The sequence below is a fragment of the Channa argus genome, chromosome 4, assembly GCF_033026475.1.
Source record: "Channa argus isolate prfri chromosome 4, Channa argus male v1.0, whole genome shotgun sequence".
Classification (NCBI taxonomy): domain Eukaryota; kingdom Metazoa; phylum Chordata; class Actinopteri; order Anabantiformes; family Channidae; genus Channa; species Channa argus.
Window position 1 is genome coordinate 10,957,686 of NC_090200.1, and position 23,407 is coordinate 10,981,092.

A 23,407-nucleotide genomic window follows, 5' to 3' on the forward strand; every position below is an offset into this window, starting at 1 on the left:
GGAGGAGGAGTTGCATGGTTTCGACGCAATGCAGACCGGCTCCACTAAAACACGCCGCCAGAAGTTCTCCATACACCACAAAACAGGAGCGCTTGGGAGCCAGCACTCACTGGCGCAATCCGACTGCAAAGAAGGGAAATTGGAAACAAAAGCCCAAACCCAGACAGATTTGAGACACTGTAGCACCTAGATTTAAGAACAAATCACTCTTTCCTCCCATCACTCTGCGATTTGGTGATAAGTACCTGGACGAAATACTGGAATCTGAATGAGACCAAATATAACGTTAACTGTGTTCTCTACAAAGGAGCAGCGACAAAGACAACATCGTTACTACTGTGTTTGTTGTCTTCATACAAACATCACCTGTACTCAGGTCCTGCGGGTCTCAAGTTCGATATGTGATGCTTATATAATACTGAAAAAATTCTAATTTCATCCTCTCAATGCCACTTCACTGCTACGCTTGGCTTAAGAAGTAAACGCAGGATATTTGGACTAACTTTGTGTTAAGTGCAGGGTTCGGGTTATCAATTTCAGCACCACGGACAGCGCTGAAGAGCGATTCACCACAGAAAACTACAAATCCCACAATTCCACAAGAGGATCGGCATTTTTACTATACAATGTCACGATAATAACTTGTATTTGCGCATTCCTGAATTGCATGTACGCAACTGCCGGGCAAAGCAGTGCCTGTAACAGTGAGGGACACAACTGAAAACCGTCGACTTTCTAAAAACACAAATCAGGTTATAAAACTTCTATCTAATTTGGTCAAATGTGCTTACGGCCAAATAAAAATCCCCATTCCTTGATCACTATGGTATTTTAATAACTTAATTGGTTTTATGGCAAAGACAGCCCAATGTGAAGTTCTAGGTATTTTTCCCTCGTTCAGCATCAAAATTAATGAAGTGTACCGACCTAATTATTTCTATAGGACTTGTGGAGACTTTTACACATATGTTTTGCTGTTTGCCATCTCCCGAGTCCGATCTGCATATTACTGAGACAGAAGGAAAATCACAGGTGGCATCTTTTCAAATTCCCAATTTATTTATAAAAAAGAAAAAACATCAAGTTAATTTCACAAACAAGTTTAAATTAGAAAAATAAATATTTTATTACATTTAAAATTCACAATTATTTTCATGTCATGCAGACATTGCATTATAAGGATTTGGCTATGCTGTTCACAGCGCGCCGCAATGCAATCTGAATGTAACAGCTCAGAGGTAAGTTGCGATTCCAAATTTGCTTTAAAGCTGTATAAGAAAAGGGAACATTAAAGTTTACAAAAACGCTGTATATAAACAAGGTTTATATAGAAAGAAGCGTGGTCATTTATAAAGCCTACACAAAAGAATGTTTTTCTACTAATTATACGCAGTGCTCATTACTGCAGACTGAGCCTTTTCCAAACCTTTCCATTCTTAGCATCCTGAGGTCTCTGTAGGCTATAATAACTGGCAATGCAAGAATAATCCGTGAGAAAGTTATCCAGTACTTTGGAGAAGAAGAGAATGCCACGCTTGTGCTTAGTTGGGACTCTGAGGCAACAATAATCTTCATGTAATCGTCTGCCTCCTGCAAGTAAGCAGAGAACAAAAGCCACTATTTTAAAACTGGGAGGGAAGAGATAGCAGAGGCATCTGTTGAGCTTAGTCCACATGCACACATGGGAGGGTTTCCTGACTGGAGGACATGATCTCGGTGGTTTAAAAAGACCAAATAAGTCAAGCCCGGAAACCCAAAGTGGAAACATTGTGGAAACAAAGTGGAAACACTCCTGAACAGAATCGTTGCCTGTAGATATATTTATTATCCACAGAGTGGCGCTCAGAGCTCATGTTTGCTGACCGAGCTAAACAGCCAAATTATTTTCACCCACTTCTCATGCTTATGACAATATTTGAGAAGTATGTATTGTTAGAAACTACTCTGTGATTTGCATCTCTTCATTGTATGATATCGATCTCCTTATCGATTAACGAGATAATGTGTTAAGAGACTCGATTAGGGCAAGAATCAGTCAGTTCACATAAAGGCAAGGTATCTTAAAAGGGCTTCCATTAGAAATGAAAACAATTTACTAACAGATACCTGGATTTGAAAGTCTAAAGATCGTTTACAATAAAGCTTAATAAAGCTTTCGCATAATCCCGAAAGAATCTCGTGTTTATCAGAATCCTAAACGCTTGAATAGAAGAGCGCAAAACACGACACAGGGCACAGCTCCTGCAGGACGCACAGACAGACGCATGACTTAATGTGGCACAGATTTTCTCAGTTTGTCTTAGTCGCTCGGTCGCTGTTGACTTGTGAGTAATTGGCGCTCCGACGCACGGCTGCTTTCCGCTGCTACTGTATTTAAGGATTTGGGATTGGAAATCTCGAAGAATCTGTTTGTATGTAAACTTAACTAATGGGAGTTTTTAAACGAATTTTTGTCTTGAAATTGAATGCGTGCCCCAGAAGCTCCTACATGTTTGGTGTCGTGACATTTCGACTTTATTCGCTTTTAATAAAGTCAGAATCTCGTGGATTTCAACGAGAAAATACAGAAGTTGGAAGGAGGGTTTTTTAAATCTCGTATGCTGAATTATACCAACCTTCATTCGGTGATTGTTGCACATTACAATTTTGAAGCTCTAAGGCTGGTAACCGTGGAAGAGAGTGTGCGTAAAACACTGCAGAATCCCTTATGAAGAAGCCTAAACTGTGTCCACTGAAAGTCAACTCACCGGAAATAAAACTGTCTCGTTTACACATCTGTCAGTTTCCCTGTGTATATCTCCCGTGGATTTATGTTTGGATATGTCAGTGTTTCCAAGTCGTCACTGTCCTGGTAGGACTCAGTTTTGGAGAGCGACTGGTTACTTTTGTTTGAATCACATTTACCAAAGGAGGGTTGTTGCTGCTGCCCACACGTTACGTGCACATATGTAACGTTTTCCTCCTCCTCGTTTTCCCTGTGGTAAAAATAATTGAAATTTGACACGATTACAGGAACGGGTAACGCTATGGTGAGTACTCCGGCGATGGCGCACAAAGATCCAACGAATTTCCCACCAATAGTGGTGGGATACATGTCTCCATAACCAACTGTGGTCATTGTCACCACGGCCCACCAAAATGCATCAGGTATGCTTGAAAATACAGAGTCGGGGTCTTCTGCTTCTGCAAAATAAACTGAACTGGAGAATAAAACCACTCCAATGAGCAGGAAAAAAATGAGCAGTCCCAGCTCCCTGAGGCTGGCGTGAAGCGTTTGGCCGAGAATCTGGAGACCCTTGGAGTGTCTGGAAAGTTTAAAAATCCTGAAAACACGGACCAGACGGATGACCCTCAGTATGGCCAGAGACGCAGCTTGTTGACCGCTTCCCTGATGCTCTGCAAGATCAAGGCCCAGGGTGATGAAATATGGCGCTATGGCCACGATATCAATCAAGTTCATGAGGTTTTTAAAGAAAACTGCTTTACTGGGGCACGAGAGGAACCGCATGGTGAACTCAAAAGAGAACCACACAATGCAAAGTGTCTCCACCATAAAAAACGGATCTGTGAATTGGCTGGGTTCTTTCCCGTGAGCGCTTCCATTGGCGTCGATTTCCTGCACCACGGGGACTTCTCTAAACTCGGGCAGTGTCTCCAAGCAGAATATAATAATGGATATCAAAATGACCATAACTGACACAATGGCAATTATCCGTGCAGGTCCTGAACTCTCAGGATACTCAAACAGGAGCCACAACTGGCGTTGGAACTCGTTAGTTGGCAGTTGACGGTTCTCTTCCCTCGCCAAGCCTTCATCGTCTCGGAAAAGCTCAATGGCCTCTTCGTCGAGTTCATAAAACTTTATTTCTTCCAGGAAAATATCCACGGGTACACTCACGGGCCTCCGAAGCCGCCCACCAGACTGGTAATAATAGAGGATGGCGTCAAAGCTCGGCCTGTTCCTGTCAAAGAAGTATTCATTTCTCAGCGGGTCAAAGAAACGCATCCTTTTACGCGGATCTCCCAAAAGCGTGGTGGGGAAACGGGAGAGCGTCTTTATTTGCGTCTCAAACCGCAGGCCGGAGATGTTGATAACCACTCTTTCGCTGCTCTCCTGGTCCGCCGGTTCCAAATCAGTAGCATCTTCCACCAAAGGAGAAACGGCCAAAGTCTCGTCGTGGTTCTCCTGGGACACGACAGTCATCTTTTTACCCTTCCAAGGGTAAATCCGTCCCTCACCTCCTTGGTGCCTTCCTCTTGCCCTTTTGCCCGTGCGTCTTCCCAACTCTCTTTCTCATGCAGTCGCCAAAAGTTCAGACAAAGTCCATTTGCTGCGCTCAAGTCAAACTGTTATTTTTTTTAATATCCAAAACGTGTGCCCTTTTCGATTTATACCGTCCTTTTGTCAGATTAGGTCCTCTGAACTGTCAACTTGCAGTGGTGCAGACAGATCTCCACTTGTAAAAGCTATACCGATGGCTATCATATTCACACCATTTTAAACTCCAAAGCCCTCCCCAAGTTGGAAGACCAGATGACATTTGCTGCTGCCGTGCTGTCCCTGTCATGCTCACTCACTTTACTGTAGCAGTGCACTATTTTACAAGTAAACACATAACAATTCAAATGTACTTATGTATATTTGATTTGCAAGTTACCTAAAATCCCACACTTAAGATGTCTTAAGTGTTGTTTTGTTAAAGTCCAGTGGGTTTTAAGATCTACACAGAAATTTAGCCTCTCAACTTGCAGGTCCCTCATTCATGAAATCATGAGGCTATTCTTGTCACAAGGGGAACCTCCAAAACCCACTACTTGATCTACTTGGGGTCACAGCCCACAGTTTTAGCCACTGAGTAATGGATGAAGGTGACAAATACATGTAGTTTGTTATATGTAGTGTAGTGTTTTTTCTGCTGTTACATGTTAAACGTGTCTTGCAATAAATAAGGCAAAATAGCGGGAATGCTTTGAAACACAGAGCCTCGTATAACCAAAGCCGTCCTGGACCCAGCCAGTGGAAACTGCTGGCTTGACTGACACTTGAGTAGCCAGAGATTCTGCTTGAGGAAGAAGCCAAACTAACGTTCACCGCTCATTGCAATTAAAAGACTCGATTGTACAACTTGGAAAACAGGGAACCCCACAAGACAAGTGGCCTAACTTTGAGGGTCACCGAGGTCCATTCCTATTAGTAAATCTTCCTATTATGCAAATCTTCACAGTTAAGATACAATTTAAAATGTGCCAAATCTACTAACTGTCACATTACTTTCTTTTTTCCTGTCCTCTTAGAAACTGAATTATAAAACTCTTAAATATTGTAACTTCCCTCTGGCATAGAGAGTAAAGTTACATGTGCCGAATTATGATCTATTTATAGCTCAGTTTTTTGCACTTTCACTCCCTTAATAAAGCTGAATCAGTTATGTAAGTCATAGCAGTTGTGTTCACAAGAGCCCAACAATAATATCACAGGGGTGTTAATCATTACTAAAGTCAGCTTGGACAGTTTGTATTACTATGAAAATGTCGGAAATTATAGTTAAAACTCTATGTCAGAGAGGGTTTTCTCTTTGTTTTACAGTCAAGGTAACAAGCATGGGTTCCCAGAGGAGCACAGTTCTTTTGGTCTTTCCATTACCGAACAAAGGGTTGGATTTCAGATTCAAATGTCAGTGTCAGGACACGGTGCTGCCTGCTGCTAATGTGTTAGCATGTAGCATTCACCAATGACCGTCTGGGTCAGGCCATGACTGTATCTAAGGAAACAGACAATAACAAACACGGTGAGGAACCGACGCGTGACTCTTACTGTAGTTAGTCAAAGCTACTGTTTTTCTGTAGATTCATTATTTCAGCAGTCAGTGCCATTTATAATACCAATACCATTTACAATACCACTTATTTATTTATTTATTTATAGATATGTAGAGATAAATCATGCACATACAGTACATACCTAACAGCAGCTGGATGTAGCATAGATGACTCATGCTCGCAGTGGAGACCCCCCCCCCCCCCACTAATGGCTAGACTTATGAATGCAGGAGATGTCCCTGGTACAGAAAGAAAATAATCTGAATTCAAATAGACTATAAAAAAAAGCAAAAAATATATAATTTGAGAAACTTGTGATCCCAATTGACATTTATATCTTCATGATTACTAATGGTGATACATTGATGATAAAAGCAAGTATTATAGCAATAATAGTTTTCTGGGCCAATAATAACAGACAGTTATAATCAATACTAAAATATTTTTCAGTGACTGGATATTCTGAAACACAATAACTTTCTCTGAAAGGAGCCAATGTTTATTACCATTTTGATTTATTACACTTCATACCATGAAGCCTGTTATTTGTCTAAATATAAACAGGATGAATTACCTTCCTGAGCCATTACAGACATTAGGTAATCACAGTAGCAACATGTGTCAGTGACTCCCCTTGGCTTTCACTTCCCCCCAAACCCCAGGCCAAGTATTTACAAAGTGTGTGTGTATTCCTGAAAGTGTGTATCCGACATTGCTATTAGAGCAATGGTGAATGAATACATGTGCATATGATGTTTGTGTGTGCGAGAGTGTGTTATAAATTGAAAGAGGAGTTTTCAGAGGGTCAGCTGCGCCAGTCAACAGCTCCTTTGGATCACATCATTCTATTGCCAGCTACTCTGCCCGGAATGAAATAGGGGGTATTTGACCCAGTCAGACGTTTGCTCTGCAGCACAGGTGATGACAGCGTCTCACACACAGGAATGAGTCTATACAGTAGATATAAGACTACAATGTATTGTGGACAGCTCTGATTCATGCTGTTTTAAATGAGGACTTCAGACTAAACACTTTCATAATCCCTGGTAATTATTCCAAAATGTATTGTATTTGGAAAAGCAAAACTTGGGACTGGGTACTACACGCCTTATTAGTGTATTGTAGGTTAAAATAGGACTTTAGCATAACATGTTTTCCACAACGAGAAGATATACATTTGTTTACCACTGTTAATAATGTGGTTGCTATTACTTAAATATTTCTTGGTGGATAAGAAATCTACAGGCAAGGATACAAATTACCAGTCAAGACTCTTTTGATGCAACATGATTTTTTAATCAATCTGGAAAACATCCCATATTAAGGCTTTAGAAAATTTAAAATATGTGATTTTATTGGTAATTCCATTAAATTACATCCTTGAAAAAACAGTTATATGTCTCAAAGCATAAATATGTCAAATGTCAAAATGCCTTATTTTGTCTTATGAAAAAAAATTTGCTTTTTTTAATCATTGGAGAATTACAATTTATCAGCATTGTGATATAAGATAATAGAGGATTTAATCCTTTTTAATAATCAGTATTCCTTACCTCTAATTAAACCTGAGCTAAATATAGTTGTAATTTTAGATCTATGTTACATAGAACTAAGGTTTCAACAGACTTGTTGACATATTGTAATGTGAAGCATATCCAAACTGTATGTTGAAACACTGTAAGGTGAAAACAGTGGTTATAAGTAACCCAGACATCTAAAACACCATGTACACTACAGCCTGGCCAGTAGAGCTGTGTTATATCATATTGCCATATCAGTAATTCGTTCCCGTGATAGAAATGGATAATGACTATATAGTTGCATAATCACATGTTCGCATGCATGCTGTTAATGTGTTACATGAGCCTACAAACAGAACAAGTGTAAATGGTAAATTGTCTGCACTTACATAGATCATTTACACTTACATTTTCTACTTATTGGTGCTCAAAGCGCTTTACACTGCTTCTTTTACACTCACAATACACCGATTGGGGAGCTGCTATGCAGGTGACCAATGCTTACTGGGAGCAACTAAGTTGGGGCTTCAGTGTTTTGCTCAAGGACACTTTGACATGTGATTGGAGGAGACAGGGACTGAACCAACAACTGCGACATTGGTGGAGAACCGCTCTACCTTCCTGGACCACAGCCCCATGTGATGGAAGGATGACAACTTGATAATTTTGTTAATTCTAAAAAATGAGCTTCCCCTATAATTTAAAAATCAGATGTGAATAAAAGTCAGAAACCTGAACTAAAAAGTGGATACATGAATGGCTATATAAATATTTTTTTAAATTGCATCTAAATAAACAAAAACATTTCTTTTCATAGCACTATTTATTGTTTTCTCCTTGACCTAGAGTTTTTGTTTGCTTTGCGTGTTTGCCAAATGACAATGTAAATGTAAATGTAACACACCACAGAGAAGGAAATCATGGCAGAAACTGTAATAAACTCCTTTTTAAAATAAATACATTGAATATATTATTGACAAGAGTAATTAGCATCAACTGAAGTAAAAGTAATTATCAGGATATACTTTTTTCATATTCCCAGCCCTAATGACCAGCAAGCTATTAAATATCTTCTTCTTTTCCTTTCGGCTGTTCCCTTTCAGGGGTCGCCACAGCGAATCATGTGCCTCCATCTAACTCTATCCTCTGCATCCTCTTCACTCACACTAACTTCATGTCTCCCCTCACTACATCCATAAATCTCCTCTTTGGTCTTCCTCTAGACCTCCTGCCTGGCAGCTCCAACCTCAGCATCCTTCTACCGATATATTCACAATGTCTTATCTGAACATGTCCAAACCACCTCAATCTGGCCTCTCTGACTTTATCTCAGAGATAGCAAGCTATTAAATATACAGAAACTAAAATCAATTTTTGACAAATTGAAAACCCTGATGATTTTTGCTGATAATACTTTAGTTGAAAATTGTACTTTAAATAAATTATTTTTAAAAGTAACCGTACGTTTGTTTTTTATGAACCATGACCTCAGTATTTTCAGATAATATGGAAGTATTCAACAGCTAAAAAGTTGTGGATTCACATCCCGGGTTGCCTGTGACCTTTCTGTGTGGAGGTTGCGTGGTCTCCATGTGCTGGCTTCCTCTAATTACTCCGGTTTCCTCCCATAATCCAAAGACATGCATGTTAGGTTAATTAGTCTATGCCCTGGTATAGACTGGCTACTTCTCTAGGGTGTACCCGCCTCTTACCCTTTGACAGCTGGGATAGCTTCAGCGCCCACAACCCTTCGCAGGATAAGTGGCTACAGATAATGGATGTATCGAAATATTCTGTTACATCCAAAATATCTGTAAAAACATAATACCCTTATTATCAACTTTGGAAGAGTAAAAGTAAAGTTCTACTCGAATGTTAGATGTTTGCTGATCTGCAGTCAACACAATGTTTTCACATTTAAAATCCTTTGCTGTCCCTATGTGGGAATGTGACATTGGTTATGCTTAATCAATTTAACAGTGACAATAAAAACATCCCATCACAAATTACACCCTTTAAATGTGCACTGTAGAGTTAACTTTTATAGCATATAGTACATTTTAGACTCCATCAGCCAGCGTATGCAGCTGAGATGTGAGGTGCATTTGCAGCTGCATCTAATTAACAGTGTGAAAGTTTTGGCCTAATAGAGCTTAAGCTGTGTTTATGCTGTCCCCATTACTCACGCTACAACCGAGCTCAGCACATAGTCTCCTCATCCCAAGGTGTCTCAACCCAGGGCTTCCACTATAGAAAGCAGATACCCCAGCCACGCTCCTTGCCAGTCCCTGGGTTTTGATAGCCACCAATTTTAGCCTGCTGTCATCTGAAGTTGATGTTCATGTTTTTGCTGATAGGTAACAGTGACAGAGGGAGAGAACTGGATACCTCAGATACGGAGGGCAGACTTCCTTGGAATTACCTCCCAATCCACGCCTACCCCGGATTATCATTTCACTCCTTGATCAAGCCTTTCCCTTTTTTAGTAGACAGTGTCTTCGAAAATCTAGGCTGGGGTCAACTGCAGGAAGATCAACTCACAGGAGAACCACACGTGGGTTATTAATCATGGATGACTTCAAAGGCCTTCAAGTATAATTTTTATTGGTAACTTTACATGTATATGGTTCTAGTTACAGATAGTACTCTTTTGGAATTTGTTTGCACACCCACTACCATGCTGAGTTTCTATTGATTTCTATTAGTTTCAGTTTATATGTGTGAGCAGTCTTCATTCTTAGCATGGTACCCTCAACCTGACAGCTTGCTGTGGGTGGGTGGGTGGGTGTGTTGGTGTGTGGGTGTGTGGTTTAATAGCCCAAATGTACTAAAAACAATCAAACGCCAAATCAATAAGGTGATGGCTTTTAAATGTCTCTTGCATAAGTTTTTTTTTTTTACGCCAGATGCCCTTCCTGACACAACCCTCCCCAATTTCTACCAAGCTTGGACCAGCACTGCACAGCTGGGGAGGGGAATGGGCTGCTAGGGGTTCAGTGTCTTGCCCACACACTTCGACATATAGCCAGGGCTGGGGATTGAACCACTGACCCTGTGGTCTGTGAACGACTGCCTTTACCAACTGAGCTACAGCTGCCCCAAAATTCAGAAATGCTAATTATTACAATTTCTGCAAACTCTAATGGTTTTATTATCACACAGCAATTCTTGTTCTGCGGCTAGAGTTCTATGTTTACATTTTTAGCTGTTTTTATTCATGGCAGAATGTTCAAGGCTCTGCAGCTAAATAATCAAAAAACACTCCACCAGCAAAAATAAGTTTAAGAATCATTTGAAGTAAGTGCAGGTTTTCTTTCGTATATTTATTTTCTTTATAGGAAGAACCATATTTACACTGGCAGTTACAAGGCCTCACTTGTTCTGAAGCCCAGAGGTTTAGTCAGTAATAACATTTTCAGCTTTTTGTACCTCACCTGTCATGTCTCTACATGTTACAGTGAGCTGTAGAACGTAAACAAACCATTGAACCACTATTAGGTCAAGCTTAGGCCAGATCTGACCACCTGGACTGTGAGTTGTTGCTTATTTTTATAAAAGCATCTCCCAACCCATAGCTTCTTTGACATCATCTGACTTGTATACAAGGCCAGTAAGTGTGGAGGCTGATTTCACTCTTTGTGGGATCCCAGAGCAACCACTGGGTAACTGGTTTTGGGATGATGAGATGAACTCATTCATATGGAGGGTGGTGTATAATTTGATGGCAGCCACAAATTTAAAAAAAAATTTGGTGATGTGTAGCATCCCCTTTTCTTTTAACATTTGTCTGTGAATGTCTGGGAATTGGGGACACCAGTTGCTGGACGTTAGCAGAGGAATGTTGTCCCATTCTTGTCTGATGCAGGATTCTGGCTGCTCAACAGTCCTGGGCCTTTGTTGCCGGATTTCTTGTTTTAGGATGCACTAAATGTTTTCTATTGATGAAAGGTCTGGATTGCAGGCAGACCAGTTCAGCACCTGGACACCTCCCCCTGTGAAGCCATGCATGAATGCAGTATGTGGTTTAGCATTGTCTTGCTGAAATATGCAAGGCCTTCCATGAAAAAGACATTATTTGGATGAAAGTATATGTTGCTCTAAAACCTCTGTGTACTTTTCAGCATTGATGGTGCCTTTCCAGATGTGTAAGCTGCCCACGACATAGGCACTAATGCATCCCCATGCCATCAGAGATGCAGACTTTTGAACTGTCCGCTGATATGAAGCTAGATTGCTTTTCTATTTCTGGATTGTGTTTACATTTGGCTTCTTCTTTGCATGATACAGCTTTAACTTACATTTGTGGATTGCACAGTGAACTGCGTTCACAAACAGTGATTTACGGAAGTGTTCTTGAGCCCGTGCAGTGATGTCCAGTAGAGAATCATGCGAATCAGTAGAGTTTTAAATGCAGTGCCATCTGAAGGCCCAAAGATCACACAGAGAATTCTCCCGATTCTCTAAATCTTTTGATATTACATACTGTAGATGCTGGGAACTTTTATGTTTTATGTTTTGAGACGCAATTTTAGAAACATAAAATGCTTCAAATTTTAATATGCACTCTAAGATTGGTGAACCTCTGCCCATCTTTAGGTTCTGCCTCTCTGAAATGCTCCTTTTATACCCAGTCATGTTACTGACCTGTTGCCAATTAACCTAATTAGTTGTCAAATGCTCATCCATTTGTTTTTGATTTGCAGCAATTACATTTCCAGCCTCTATTCCAACTCTTTGTGCCTCTATTCCTTTTTTGAGATGTGTTGCTGCCATACGGGTGACTGTGGCGCAGGAAGGTAGAGCGATCACATGTCACATGAGCAAGACACTGAACCCCAACTTAGTTGCTCCCGGTGAGTGTTGGCCAGCTGCATAGCAGCTCCCCCATTGGTGTATGTGTGTGACTGTGAGTGTGAATAGGTGAATAAGAAGCAGTGTAAAGCGCTTTGAATGCCAAAAGGTAGAACAGCGCAATATAAGTGCAAACCATTTACCATCAAAATGAGCTAATTGTTGTTTATGAGCTAATTTTTGTTAATGAGATTTGCAAATCATTGCATTCTGCTTTTTTTACGTTTTACACATAGTCCAGACTTTTGTTGAATTTAGGTTGTAATTATACATTTACAATCATACATACAATCATACATATTGTAATTATGTTTCTTGATTCATAGCCTATTTTTATGCAGATACTGTAGCTTCTATAACTCCCTTAAATTTTAGCCAACATACAAAAACAAAGAAAGAAGTCTAACGTATGTCAATAGTCAAAGTGTGCTCAATATTGCAGTTTATATATATATGTATATGTGTGTGTGTGTGTGTTATACACAGTATATGTTTGTTTTCAGCTTTCACCAAAGCTGTAATTGAATCCAGCTTAAAGAGCAACTCTCTGCTGTGGAACCTTAGAGACCCCTATAAATAAACAGGCAGCACTCCTTCAACACTTGCCTATATGGCACATGGAATGATTAGCTCATGGCAAGACCCCACTGATCTTACAGTGTGTTGCCACAACTATTTTCTGTCAGCTATGTGCATTGCTTAACTCACGAAGCCCACCAAGAATGTGGTCACTTAGGAATTCACCATATGTAGATACCCTTTACTGTATATTAACTGTACATATATTTATTATTAAGGCTTGCTGTATAAATTGCTGTAATGTCTCAATTTGAACAGAAAAATACTTAAGTGTATAAATTATGTATTTAGGGTCACAAATGTGTTATTTCTGTATCCAATATTATTACTGTTGCACAAATTACTATTTGTTACCTTAAAATTAGACTATGTTAGTTACAGTAATGTTAAGCTACTTGAGCGTTAACAATGCCGAAAGGCCAGTGGTGTCTATGGTAACCACCTTAATGGTTAAAACCCTTACTGGATCAAAGAATATCTTTTTAAGTTAATTATTCAAACTATTTTTAGTATTCATTATTCATTCAAATCTTAATATGTCAATCTGATATACACATTTTTATGTTTGATGTTTCAATGACTAGAACATATTGTCCATTGTTAAAACAGCGCACACGTAGTCCGTGTCATTCACTTCCTGGTTCTAGAAAACGTTGAGGTAGCTTCATAAACTCAAGTAAAATGTCCTAAAGTTTTTGAATGAAAAAATCTACATGACTACTTTTTTCTCAGTGGAGTTCAGTGACACCTTCTATCAGTTTAAGTCTACAACCAAGGGGAGAACAAGTGAAGTTAGCCTAACTTACCTTTAACTCTAATTAGTAAAGTGAGCTTCGCTTTGCTGAGAGAAGTTATTATCGTCCATGTTTTAAGTCTAACGTTAGCTAACGTTGCTAATGACGGGTGGATTTTAGTTGAAGAAAGACACTGATTGATAAACGAAAGAAGCCTCATTTGTCTTCAACTAGCTACGTCCAGACCAGGCCTGCAGAGAGGCCAACGTCCTTAAGAGTTATCAGCAGGGAACGTGGTGTGCGAAAACTTGCCACCGTGATAAAGACAACACCGTCCTTTCCAGATACTTGAAGGTGAGGCAAACACTCCCATGTCTCTGGCTAATTATGAAAATAGTGTTTGATGAATTTTGTGTTTGTTTGGCTAATGGAGGAACCAGCCCTCTGCTGTATTCAATTATTACATATGGGAATACATAGCATTGGACTTATTTAATAGTTTCTAAAGAAAAATTAATAAATGTAGAAAAAACATATAATAGTACATATATATATATGCATGTACATATAAACAAAAACTGTCGGTGAACTTGAGCCACTATCAATGGGACATTGTTTTTGCAAAACAATATTGATAGACATAATTTGCTTCGCATACATTATTGATTATCTAACATAGTATTTAATAAAGTGTAGTGGCTATCATCTCTATACTAAGGTCTGCCCAGAAAAGCTGATTTATGTGCTAGCTGCCTAGTGACCAGCCCACAGAGTTTTGACTCATTGACTTACAGCATGGGAGCAGGTCAAGCATAGATGTTCTGGAAATAGGCCTTCCAGACATTGTAGAAATTGGTTTGATTGTGTACTTTGCTGGGTTTTCCTGACTCAAAGGTATTGCTGGCAAACCAAATAGTATCAACTGAATAAATGTTCATAATTACCCCTGAATCGATATTTAGAAGTCTAGTATTGGGTTCAGTGGGGCCATAATCAATGGGATGCTTGCTGTTTTTAAATTTTGTGATGAGCATTTTTTGCTATTTTCTAACATTTGTATAGACCCAGCCATCAATTTAACTGTAAAAATTATGAGTTGATTAATCTGTAATGAAACTAACTGTAAATTGTTGATGTATGTGCTTTGGCTTTTGTGTGTGTAATATGTCTACCTCACTGATGCATTCTTTAACAGTGCTGGCTTGCACGTCCTTAAATACTAACACTAAACATCCATGAGATTTAAGGTCATCAATCATTTTGAATAACCACAACAATAGCAAAAAGCTTTGTAAATTCAACATATACTACATCCAATGTCACTAGTGCCATTTTCATTGTCTTGATCTCAGCATCAGTATTGTAATTTTCGTAAACTTTGCCATGGTTTCTTTTTACATTGTGCAAAAGTGGTCAGTCACAACAAAAAGAGTAACTATCATGCTGGAACGATTAGGCCTTGATTATGCCTTAGTAGGTCTTAATATTTAACCCTCTAGATAAAGATGAAGTACACAATAATGATACCCGTGTTGCATTCATGGTCAAAATATGTTGGTATATCAGCAGCTGCAGTTACAGTAAGCCTGGTGGTTGCTAAATGGTTAGCACAGGTGCTAGTTTTTGCAAATTTATTGTCAGAGGATGCTGATCATTAACAATATCTGAGAAAAATATTGACATTTGTTTAATTTAACACAATCTTTACAGCCCAAATGAAGTGACTGAAGTAAAAAGAACAAACAAATCTAACCAAGAGAATTATAACTAATTTCTCTACGAATTTAGAAAACGGATCAAGAGTGCATTTCCCAAAGAAATGTTCAGCTATGAGACTTATATCTGCTTTTTTTATTTATAGATAATCTTGGTTTTGGTTGCAATCTTTACACTGTACATTAAGTAGTTTAACTTGAAGGATAGAAGAGCGTGAGCACATGTTCTTTATTGCTTCACCATGTCCGTCATGGCTATGGATGACCAGTCCTTACTAGTGAGGCCAGCTGCCCTTGCTGTACACTAAAGAGAAGGCCAAAAGTCAGGGGGCGAGCTGATCAAGGGAGGGGCAGGTTGTCTCCTATTACTGCAATCAACACCAGAACTCAGCCTGAGATTTTATTCCCTTTCGCAATCCCTTTGCATTCTTTATAATTACAACACCTGCTACATAACCTCTGCTTACTCCTCTCCCACGCAAAACTTTAGGCTTATAGCTGTCTAAAAAAGAAAGGTGTGTGTGTGTGTGCTGCTTGTGAGCAAAGAATGGCACAACGCTTGCGGTGTTACTATTGATCCATACAGTGGAAAGCCAGCAGCCCCTGGAAGATTAAACCAATTTCTAATGGAGCAGTCAACCACTGTTGCCAGTGTTTCATTTTTTAATTTTTTTTTTAAATAGGCATATTATTAACACCCAACTCAGCAGCTGGCAGAATGGTGTTAGGCCTCATTGAGAGTAGGTTCAGTTTAGTAGTTGTGTGTGCATGTGTGTGTTTGTAAGTATACAAATTACTTCCCCCTGATTGGTCTGCCATCTGGACTAGGGTACTCTCCACACTACCTTCCTGTTCTTCGATTGGTCCAGTTCTTTGGTCGGTTCAAGACTCAGCTCAACTGCACCTTCTATTTAAGCGAAACTCTGTGCTGTGATTTAGTGTGAGTAGAATGCTATTATATCTCTGTGTCGGTGCTTTTGGTACATGTTATGCTGAATGTTTCTGCTCATTGTGTACAGGGATACTTGCTGTTCTTCATTAGAACTTGCTGAAAAACTTCTAGGAAGACCTGATGCATGCTGCTTGGGGAATTGGGCCAGGCTTTAGCTTTGCTGGTTGTTTGCACATCCTCAACAAAGTCCGTTGTCTAGACACACTAGGAGTGGGGTGCTATTTCTTTTTTCTCTTTGTTAACTTTGTTTCCTTCTATTGCTGCCATTCCTATGTGGTACCCTATAGGGGAGCTAGAGCACGATTTTGTTTTATTTCTATTTTACTCATTGTTAGGTAGATTTGTAGACTCTGATGGAACAGTGTTGGTTATTTACTTTAATTTCGATAAAGTGGTACCCATTGCCCCCTTTTTTAGGTAAGTTTGTGTGTATTTCTTTGTCTGAATGAACTTGTTTAGACTGGCCGACTACACTTGGCTTCTTGTTCTGGCTGGGATTGACTCCAGCCCTCATGTGACCTTTAGTAGGATAAGCTGTAAAGAAAATGAATGGTTGAAGAATTATAAAATATACTGTAAGTTTAAGACAGCAGTAACACCTGTTTGAGGACAGCAAAAGTACACGTGAGGAAATGGATCAGAATGGAACTCACACTTGGAATTCCTGGTATAATGTATCAAATTTACATATCAAATTCTTTTCATTCTGTACAGCTGGCTGAGTGAGACATCCCACCTGATGGCTCAAGTAAATTGTGCTTATGCAGTTTTATGACCCATGCTTACCCCATATTTTTTATTACTAGCTATCCAGTGTAATATTATTGGAAGATATAGCTCATATTTAATGACCAACCTCTTCTAGGTTTACAAAACATTACTGAATGACTTGTGTCTGCATAGAAGGAAAACTGCCCTGTAAAAGTTTATTTAAAACTTTATTTGCGCCTAGTTTATTTAATAAGATGTAACAAAGTTCTGTTGAGTGTCTAAATAGCAGACAAATGTGTATAAAGTCTGCGGTCATAAAACATGAGTAAGAACCATCTTTGCTCTGTAGTAGGAGTATGTCAATTGATGCACTTCTTTATTTCAGCAGATATGTCGTCCTTCCATCCTGTCTTGTCTAGGATTTCCTTAAATGTTTGTATTTTTACTTTTGTGTGTGCTTTGTCCCTAAGGCCTACATAAGACACAAAGTGATCGCAAAAAAAAGATACCGGAATGTGACATGATTTGAAAATATAAACAAAACCAAAAGAAAAGTGTGGCATTGCATTACTGTTGTTGTGAATATGCAGAATTTGCAATGAGACATCTCATATCAGTCATTTTCAAACCTTTGAACCAGGGACTTTTAAGTTTTTCTTTATTATTTTATTATCTACAACTATTTCAAATTTCAAAAACTTCCTTAGATGTTCGGATTGACTATGTAGGAAGAGAGAAAAATGATCATGGGACAAACCCATATATTTCCTGGCGTATAAAAATGTAGCTGCTAATGAATTTTAAAAGGGGATGAAACTGCAGTGGGGATGAAACTTAGAAAATATAGTCAAGACTGAAAACATCAAGTGTAAAACAAATAATCACAAAAACATCAAAGTTTCTGTTCACCATTAGCTGATTTGCATAAACAAAAGTATTTGCATAAATAGTAAATGTTTAAAAAAAGATGTCCATGATGTCACCTGCTCAATGCTTCATGCATAAAAAAACACCACCACAGACAGCTTTTAATTTAAAAGCTGTCTGTGGTGGTGGTGCTGATGACCTGTGGCTGCACTCTGTTCCTGTTGCAGCTGAAGAGCCAGGCTGCCCTCCTGTGGCGATAGCGCTTAGACAGTAGCACATAGAGCACAGGATTAATACAGGGGTGCAGGTACTGCAGCACAGTACAGATAAAGTAAAACATCTCCCAAGCCTGTCCAGTGTGATACAACCCCAGATACACACAAAGTTCAAGTACATAACCAGGCAGCCAACAAACTGAGAAGGTACCAGCAGCCAAAAACACCATGACAGAGGCTCGGCGGGTGTTCCTGGCACTGGACACAGACATTACAGGACTCTTGTGGAGAAAAACAGCCAGGCGCACATAGTTGAAGGCAATGACCATCATTGGAACAAAGTAGTAAAGTACAAACTGGCTTAGGACCACTTGGTAGTGGTGCTCATGAATGGTTGGAAGGCAGAATGTGAAGTTTGCCACATTAGGGCCTACACTCTCTTTTGTAGCAAACATTCGCAGTGGCAGGCTGATGAAGAAGCTGAGGGCCCAGACCAGCACAAACAGGAGTATGACCAGGTCCATGGTAGGCGGCTGGTACGGGTTTGTGATAATCATGGCACGGGTCATGGAAACAGCACAGAGTGAGTAGGTACTTGCTGCAAGACTAAAGGCAAGCAGGAACTGGTAGACTTTGCAGGCTATGTTACCCAAAGGCCACGAGTGACTGACAGCGGAGTGCACTGTGAAGGGGATGAGCAGGAGGGTGAGGAAATCTGCCAGAGTCATGCTTAGTAAGAGGATGTCGAGGCGGTTCGTACGAAGCGTGTTGTACTTGGCAAACAGAGAGAAGACCAGCAGGTTGGCACAGAACCCAATGCCCAGGATCACTCCACAGGTACAGGCAAAGATCACCCCATAGGTATTAGGAACAGCCATGTTATCGCAAATTTGACCTTTTGAAATAAAAAAACTCTGTTTATTTTTTATGTTTTATGTGAAATATATTTTTTTTCAGCACGCATTTCTAGACTTTGCCCATTTCACCTTTTCAAATAAGGTCATTTAATGCATTTCAAATCACATTTGATAATTAACTTAATATATTTGGGTTGTGGTCTGTTGCTCAAACAAAGACATTTGGAGAAATGAATACTGGTAGTTGCTACCCTTATCATTTGCAATGACAAAGGAAGGTAACATGTCATATCTTTACATCTTATGACATAAGCTTTGTTTCTGGCTTAATAAAATGCCAGAAACAACCTTTACTTTTTGAGTAAATCAAATAGCATTTCTAAGCTAAGTCTCACAAGATTTTAAAGAACAAAAACATGGCTGTCCAGTTAGTAAGCAATATATTTTAGTTAAATACTTAAATATTCTTAACTATATTTTTTATCTTATCACTTTAACAAACTCACCATGGACTTTCCTTAAGGTAGTATCATCTAGCTCATGTTGGTGAGTGAATTATCTTCATAGTGTAGACGGCAGATTTTCCTTTTACTTGTGCCCATGCTGTTAAACTGAACTGAAGAAAACAGAGGTGGCGGGCTTCTCTGGTGATTGCTGAAAACAGGGGGAAGCAAGTCAAATACCACTTAGATCACATTGATTCTGGTTGACTAGGTTTAAAGAGAAATGGCCTCCAACCAACTGCCGTGAGAAGAATGATTTTCTGTATGTGTATTTATTTAGTCAAAGTTCACAAATGTGCCTCAACAGGATTTACGGTATTTGCAGCTTATGACCAAGTGGTTTTAAATGGTTTGTTTTAATTACCAACTACACCTGACAGCTGGAACTTGAGTTTAACAAGTGACCTGACCTATTTGTCTGTATTTCTGTACTCTGACATTTTTACGTTTATATATTAATGTAATACTTTATGTGGCTTATGTTGCTCTTTGTAGAAACATGTACTGTGCTTTTCCTGAATTGTTAATGTCAAACACCCCCCTCCCACTTACTAGAGATCTTGGTATTTAGTTCCTACTGTTAGAATATATATAAAAGAAGACCCTTAACCATTATGCACCGTCCAGAGGAAAATACTCCAGTCTATCGATCGCTTTGTTCCTCCCCTTCTCTGGATTTATTAGTGTCTCTCTCTGTTGTTTGATTGATTTCTCCGGTGTGAGCGGCAGGCTCCGGATAGCAGCTTTATCAGCCTTTCCACGACATTTATGACTTTGTGTCAGCTAATGGCCTATGGTGCTCTTAGCACAGGATATAGCTGACGTTGATACATTTGCTATTACTTCCATTACCTGTGTCTGTGCTGTTCAGTCAGCAGCTGTTTAAAAATGCCACATGTTCTTAAGTGGAACGTTGACAGCTTCATTGTGTTCTGTCCAGGCCAAACAATTAAAAAGAAATTTATATCATGTTTTTAGTTTTTAACTCCATCGCTTATATAATACATTTTAAAAAGGCCATTTAAAGCTAAATCATGCACGTCTTACTTGAGAGACCGCCAATGTGTGCAGTAACAGGCAGACCTTACAGAATTGCATTCCCTTACCTTGGGATTTGCGTTTGGTTTGGCGTTTAGCTCAAGACACCACAATTAATGACAAATGGTAAACAAACACAACATGAATCAAAGTATTTCTAATGACTACATTTTTAATGTTTGATTAACTGGAAAACACGTAAAGTATGCTCTCAGTGCAAGTGAAGAACATTAAATGAGTCTGACAGCCCCTGAGTTGGGCTTGTTCTATAAAAATAAACTACAATGTAAAATAATGAGGGTGAGTTTGATGAAAAATCCAATAATTTATAAGTCCATGAAAATTCAAAGGTAGGAAAGGAAAACAGAATCATCAATTTTAAACTCAACCACAAAAGAACATTTACAGGATATAACTAAAGTGCATCATGGAATTCAGTCAGCAGCACCGTGATTCACACAGTTCACAAAATAAATATACACTTTCAAAGTGAAATAAATTATGCCAGAACAGTTCAGGTGTATTCATCGAAGTTTGTAACCGTAACTCCACGACAAGCAACACATATAGAGCCTAATGAAGGTAAACTACTTAGAATCCCATTTTTATGATGATAATTTATACTTAGGCAATAAATATGTCCTCTTATACTCTATTTATGCAGATAGCCTGTTAGAGATGACGTCATGCGGCATTATTTGTACCAAACAAGGGTTACCAAGGTGGAAAGATTTTCCAAATAAATATGAATGTAAGAAGATGCAATAATGAAGCTTCAGAAAGTGATTTAGAAAAGATTCCTTTACAACACAAAATTACAGACATAAAAAATATTATCAAACACTGCCCCAGGGTCTTGATAAGCAGTGACTGAATAAGCCACAGATCAAGTCTGTCAGACCTCAGTCTAGCTGAACCTTTGTCAGTGTCTTAGACCAGTACCATGTTAGGGCTATTGGGAGTCTCTTAGCCAGGATCCTTCATGGCCCCTTTGTTGTCACAGACCGTGTCCGCCTCCATTTTTTGTCGTTCTCTCTGCGACGTCCTAACCTCACTTTTTTTTTCCTCTTTGTGGCCACTTTTAGTGGCTGGTCCTTATAGGCTAAATCTTTGTTGGTCTCCTGAGGCAGGTTAGGTCCGTCTTTGTCCAGCTTGAACCCATCAGGGAGGTCCTTAGTGGCCTCCGGTGGCTTCTGGTACACTGCATTTCCACTGAATGTTGGACTTCGGGTTCTGCTCTGTATAGGTGATGTTTGATCATCAGCCGTGTGAACCTCTTCCAGCAGCTCCTGCAGCCACGTACGACGCCTCATCCCCTGCAACGAGCGACCCTTGTCATGCATCAGTTGAGCATGGCTCACTGACCTCCTCCTTAAAGCAAAAAAACAGAGTCAGATCTAGTAGCCGATAAAGAAGGATTAATTAAAGAATGAATTGTACGGTGGAGCAGTAGCAAGTTTCTAAAGGATGTCATTTCTCCTAATTACTACTGAAATAATTCAACTCATATTCCGCGTGAATGAGAAAGCAGCTCAAATCTCACAAACATGTTTTGTGTTTTAAGCCATGCTGTATGGTACACAGTATTACTGTATTGAGATCACGTGTGGAAATAGTTTCAGAATTGGGAGTTAAACTTTAATGCCAAGCCCCGGGAATCCTCAGTACAGTAGATGGCAGCATAAACAAGTTTCTGAGAGTCATCACTAGTCTGTGCTCAAGAGAAAACCTGCTGGACTTGAATCTTTAATGGTAAACAATGATTGTGTTTTTTAATTAGGAAACCAGAGTATATACCACATTTAGGTTTATCAAGTTTCACATAACAAGCAATATTTAATTATTTTTCTATGCTTTTCAAAGATTTATATAAAAAATAACTCACGTTCTACTGCTAAGTGCATCATCTGGTCTCCCATCTAGAGTCACTGGCGAGCACAGCAAGAACATAGCCAAACTCCAATGATGAAGCATGACTATAGAGCACATTCTTAAGCCAGAGATTGAAAAACACAATTAATATTACACCAGTCACTTTAATTATTTAAGCAAAACATGGAATTTACATATATTCCTAATTGTCATGTCTAGTATTTGGTTATTAATGTCAGTAGCACTCTAAGTAGCTGAAAATGACATGAGTACATGAGACAGCCCAGGCAGCAATATTTATGCTAATAAACAGTTTATTAAAGATTAAATTCAGACTTACATGGTGTGACTTTTTTAGAGACAATCCACAAAGGTCAGTCTGTGAGCTCTTTAAGAGATGGTGTTGTTGCAAAAATTATTTGCTACTAAATGTTCAGAAAATTATTCTGACAAACCCAGTTTGGTCAGTTCAAAAATTGTGTCCAGATCCATTGGTGGGAAAGCAGCCTGGGGAAATTCCCCGTTACTCTGCCCCATTCATTTGACTTTCAGCACTGTGTGTTGAGCTCTTTATTTCTCCCCGTTGTCCCAGTTAAAAGAGAGATCAAGATAGAGGAGCAGCAGCCCATCAGCGGCAGAGCTGCCACTCCACTCAGTCCTGTAGTAATCTCATGAAATGTAATGCTGAACCATCTTCTCTGGTGGGCAGAGCTGAGAGGGTTTTTCAGTCCAGCACTGTGAAAGAGCCTGTTTTGAGTATGTCTGAGTAAGGCACAGAGAGAAAGTCAAGCTACTCTTTGGTTGAAGATGCAGGCACTACCTAAGTCCCTACCCATTAAGTCTGGTCCTAACACCCTCCCCAATCTCCCAGCCCTCGCTTCTCTCCCTCCCCTAAACCCTTAACACACACCTGCAGTACAAGAAAGTGGTTCCAATGCACCATCCAAATGAACATTCAACAAAGAATATATTGAACTGGAGTAAAATGTATTCAGTTTGTATTGATTTTTAGACCTGCTTAGCAAGTATAGTCTACTAATAATTTCATTACAAGTCATAAATGTCAGGTGTGCACCAATAGAGATAATCATAAATTACCAAGCAGAGCGTGTACAGCATAAGGGGAGGGGCAGGGTTACTACAAAGTAAACAGCCAGTCCTAACCACTTTCCC

The 23,407-nt window shown here is 39.4% G+C and overlaps 3 protein-coding genes across 3 annotated transcripts; all 3 read right to left on the bottom strand.

The window, feature by feature from the left end:
• Positions 1–1,159: 1,159 nt before the first annotated feature.
• LOC137126337 (shaker-related potassium channel tsha2-like) lies at positions 1,160–4,447 on the bottom strand. Its single transcript, XM_067503005.1, has one exon. It carries the CDS (start codon positions 4,202–4,204, stop codon positions 2,768–2,770), a length of 1,437 nt encoding a protein of 478 aa, XP_067359106.1. The 5' UTR covers positions 4,205–4,447; the 3' UTR covers positions 1,160–2,767.
• Positions 4,448–17,614: 13,167 nt separating this feature from the next.
• LOC137126199 (galanin receptor 2a) lies at positions 17,615–18,853 on the bottom strand. The gene has a single exon (XM_067502710.1). The coding sequence runs from the start codon at positions 18,840–18,842 to the stop codon at positions 17,916–17,918; it is 927 nt and encodes a 308-aa protein (XP_067358811.1). The 5' UTR covers positions 18,843–18,853; the 3' UTR covers positions 17,615–17,915.
• A 1,679-nt stretch (positions 18,854–20,532) lies between these two features.
• pthlhb (parathyroid hormone-like hormone b) lies at positions 20,533–23,059 on the bottom strand. The gene is made up of 3 exons (XM_067503032.1): positions 22,575–23,059; positions 22,248–22,352; positions 20,533–21,733 (listed from the first exon to the last, which is right to left on the bottom strand). The coding sequence occupies exons 2-3, from the start codon at positions 22,349–22,351 to the stop codon at positions 21,343–21,345; spliced, it is 495 nt and encodes a 164-aa protein (XP_067359133.1). The 5' UTR covers position 22,352; positions 22,575–23,059; the 3' UTR covers positions 20,533–21,342.
• Positions 23,060–23,407: the final 348 nt, after the last annotated feature.

What these genes read in the sequence shown, in the direction of transcription:
- LOC137126337 (XM_067503005.1), bottom strand. Translation starts at nt 4,204, where the DNA reads ATGACTGTCGTGTCCCAGGAGAACCACGACGAGACTTTGGCCGTTTCT.
- pthlhb (XM_067503032.1), bottom strand. Translation starts at nt 22,351, where the DNA reads ATGTGCTCTATAGTCATGCTTCATCATTGGAGTTTGGCTATGTTCTTG. An exon ending in GATGCACTTAGCAGTAGAAC is followed by an intron (nt 21,734 to 22,247) that starts GTGAGTTATTTT and finishes TTTTGCTTTAAG; the next exon opens with GAGGAGGTCAGTGAGCCATG.
- LOC137126199 (XM_067502710.1), bottom strand. Translation starts at nt 18,842, where the DNA reads ATGGCTGTTCCTAATACCTATGGGGTGATCTTTGCCTGTACCTGTGGA.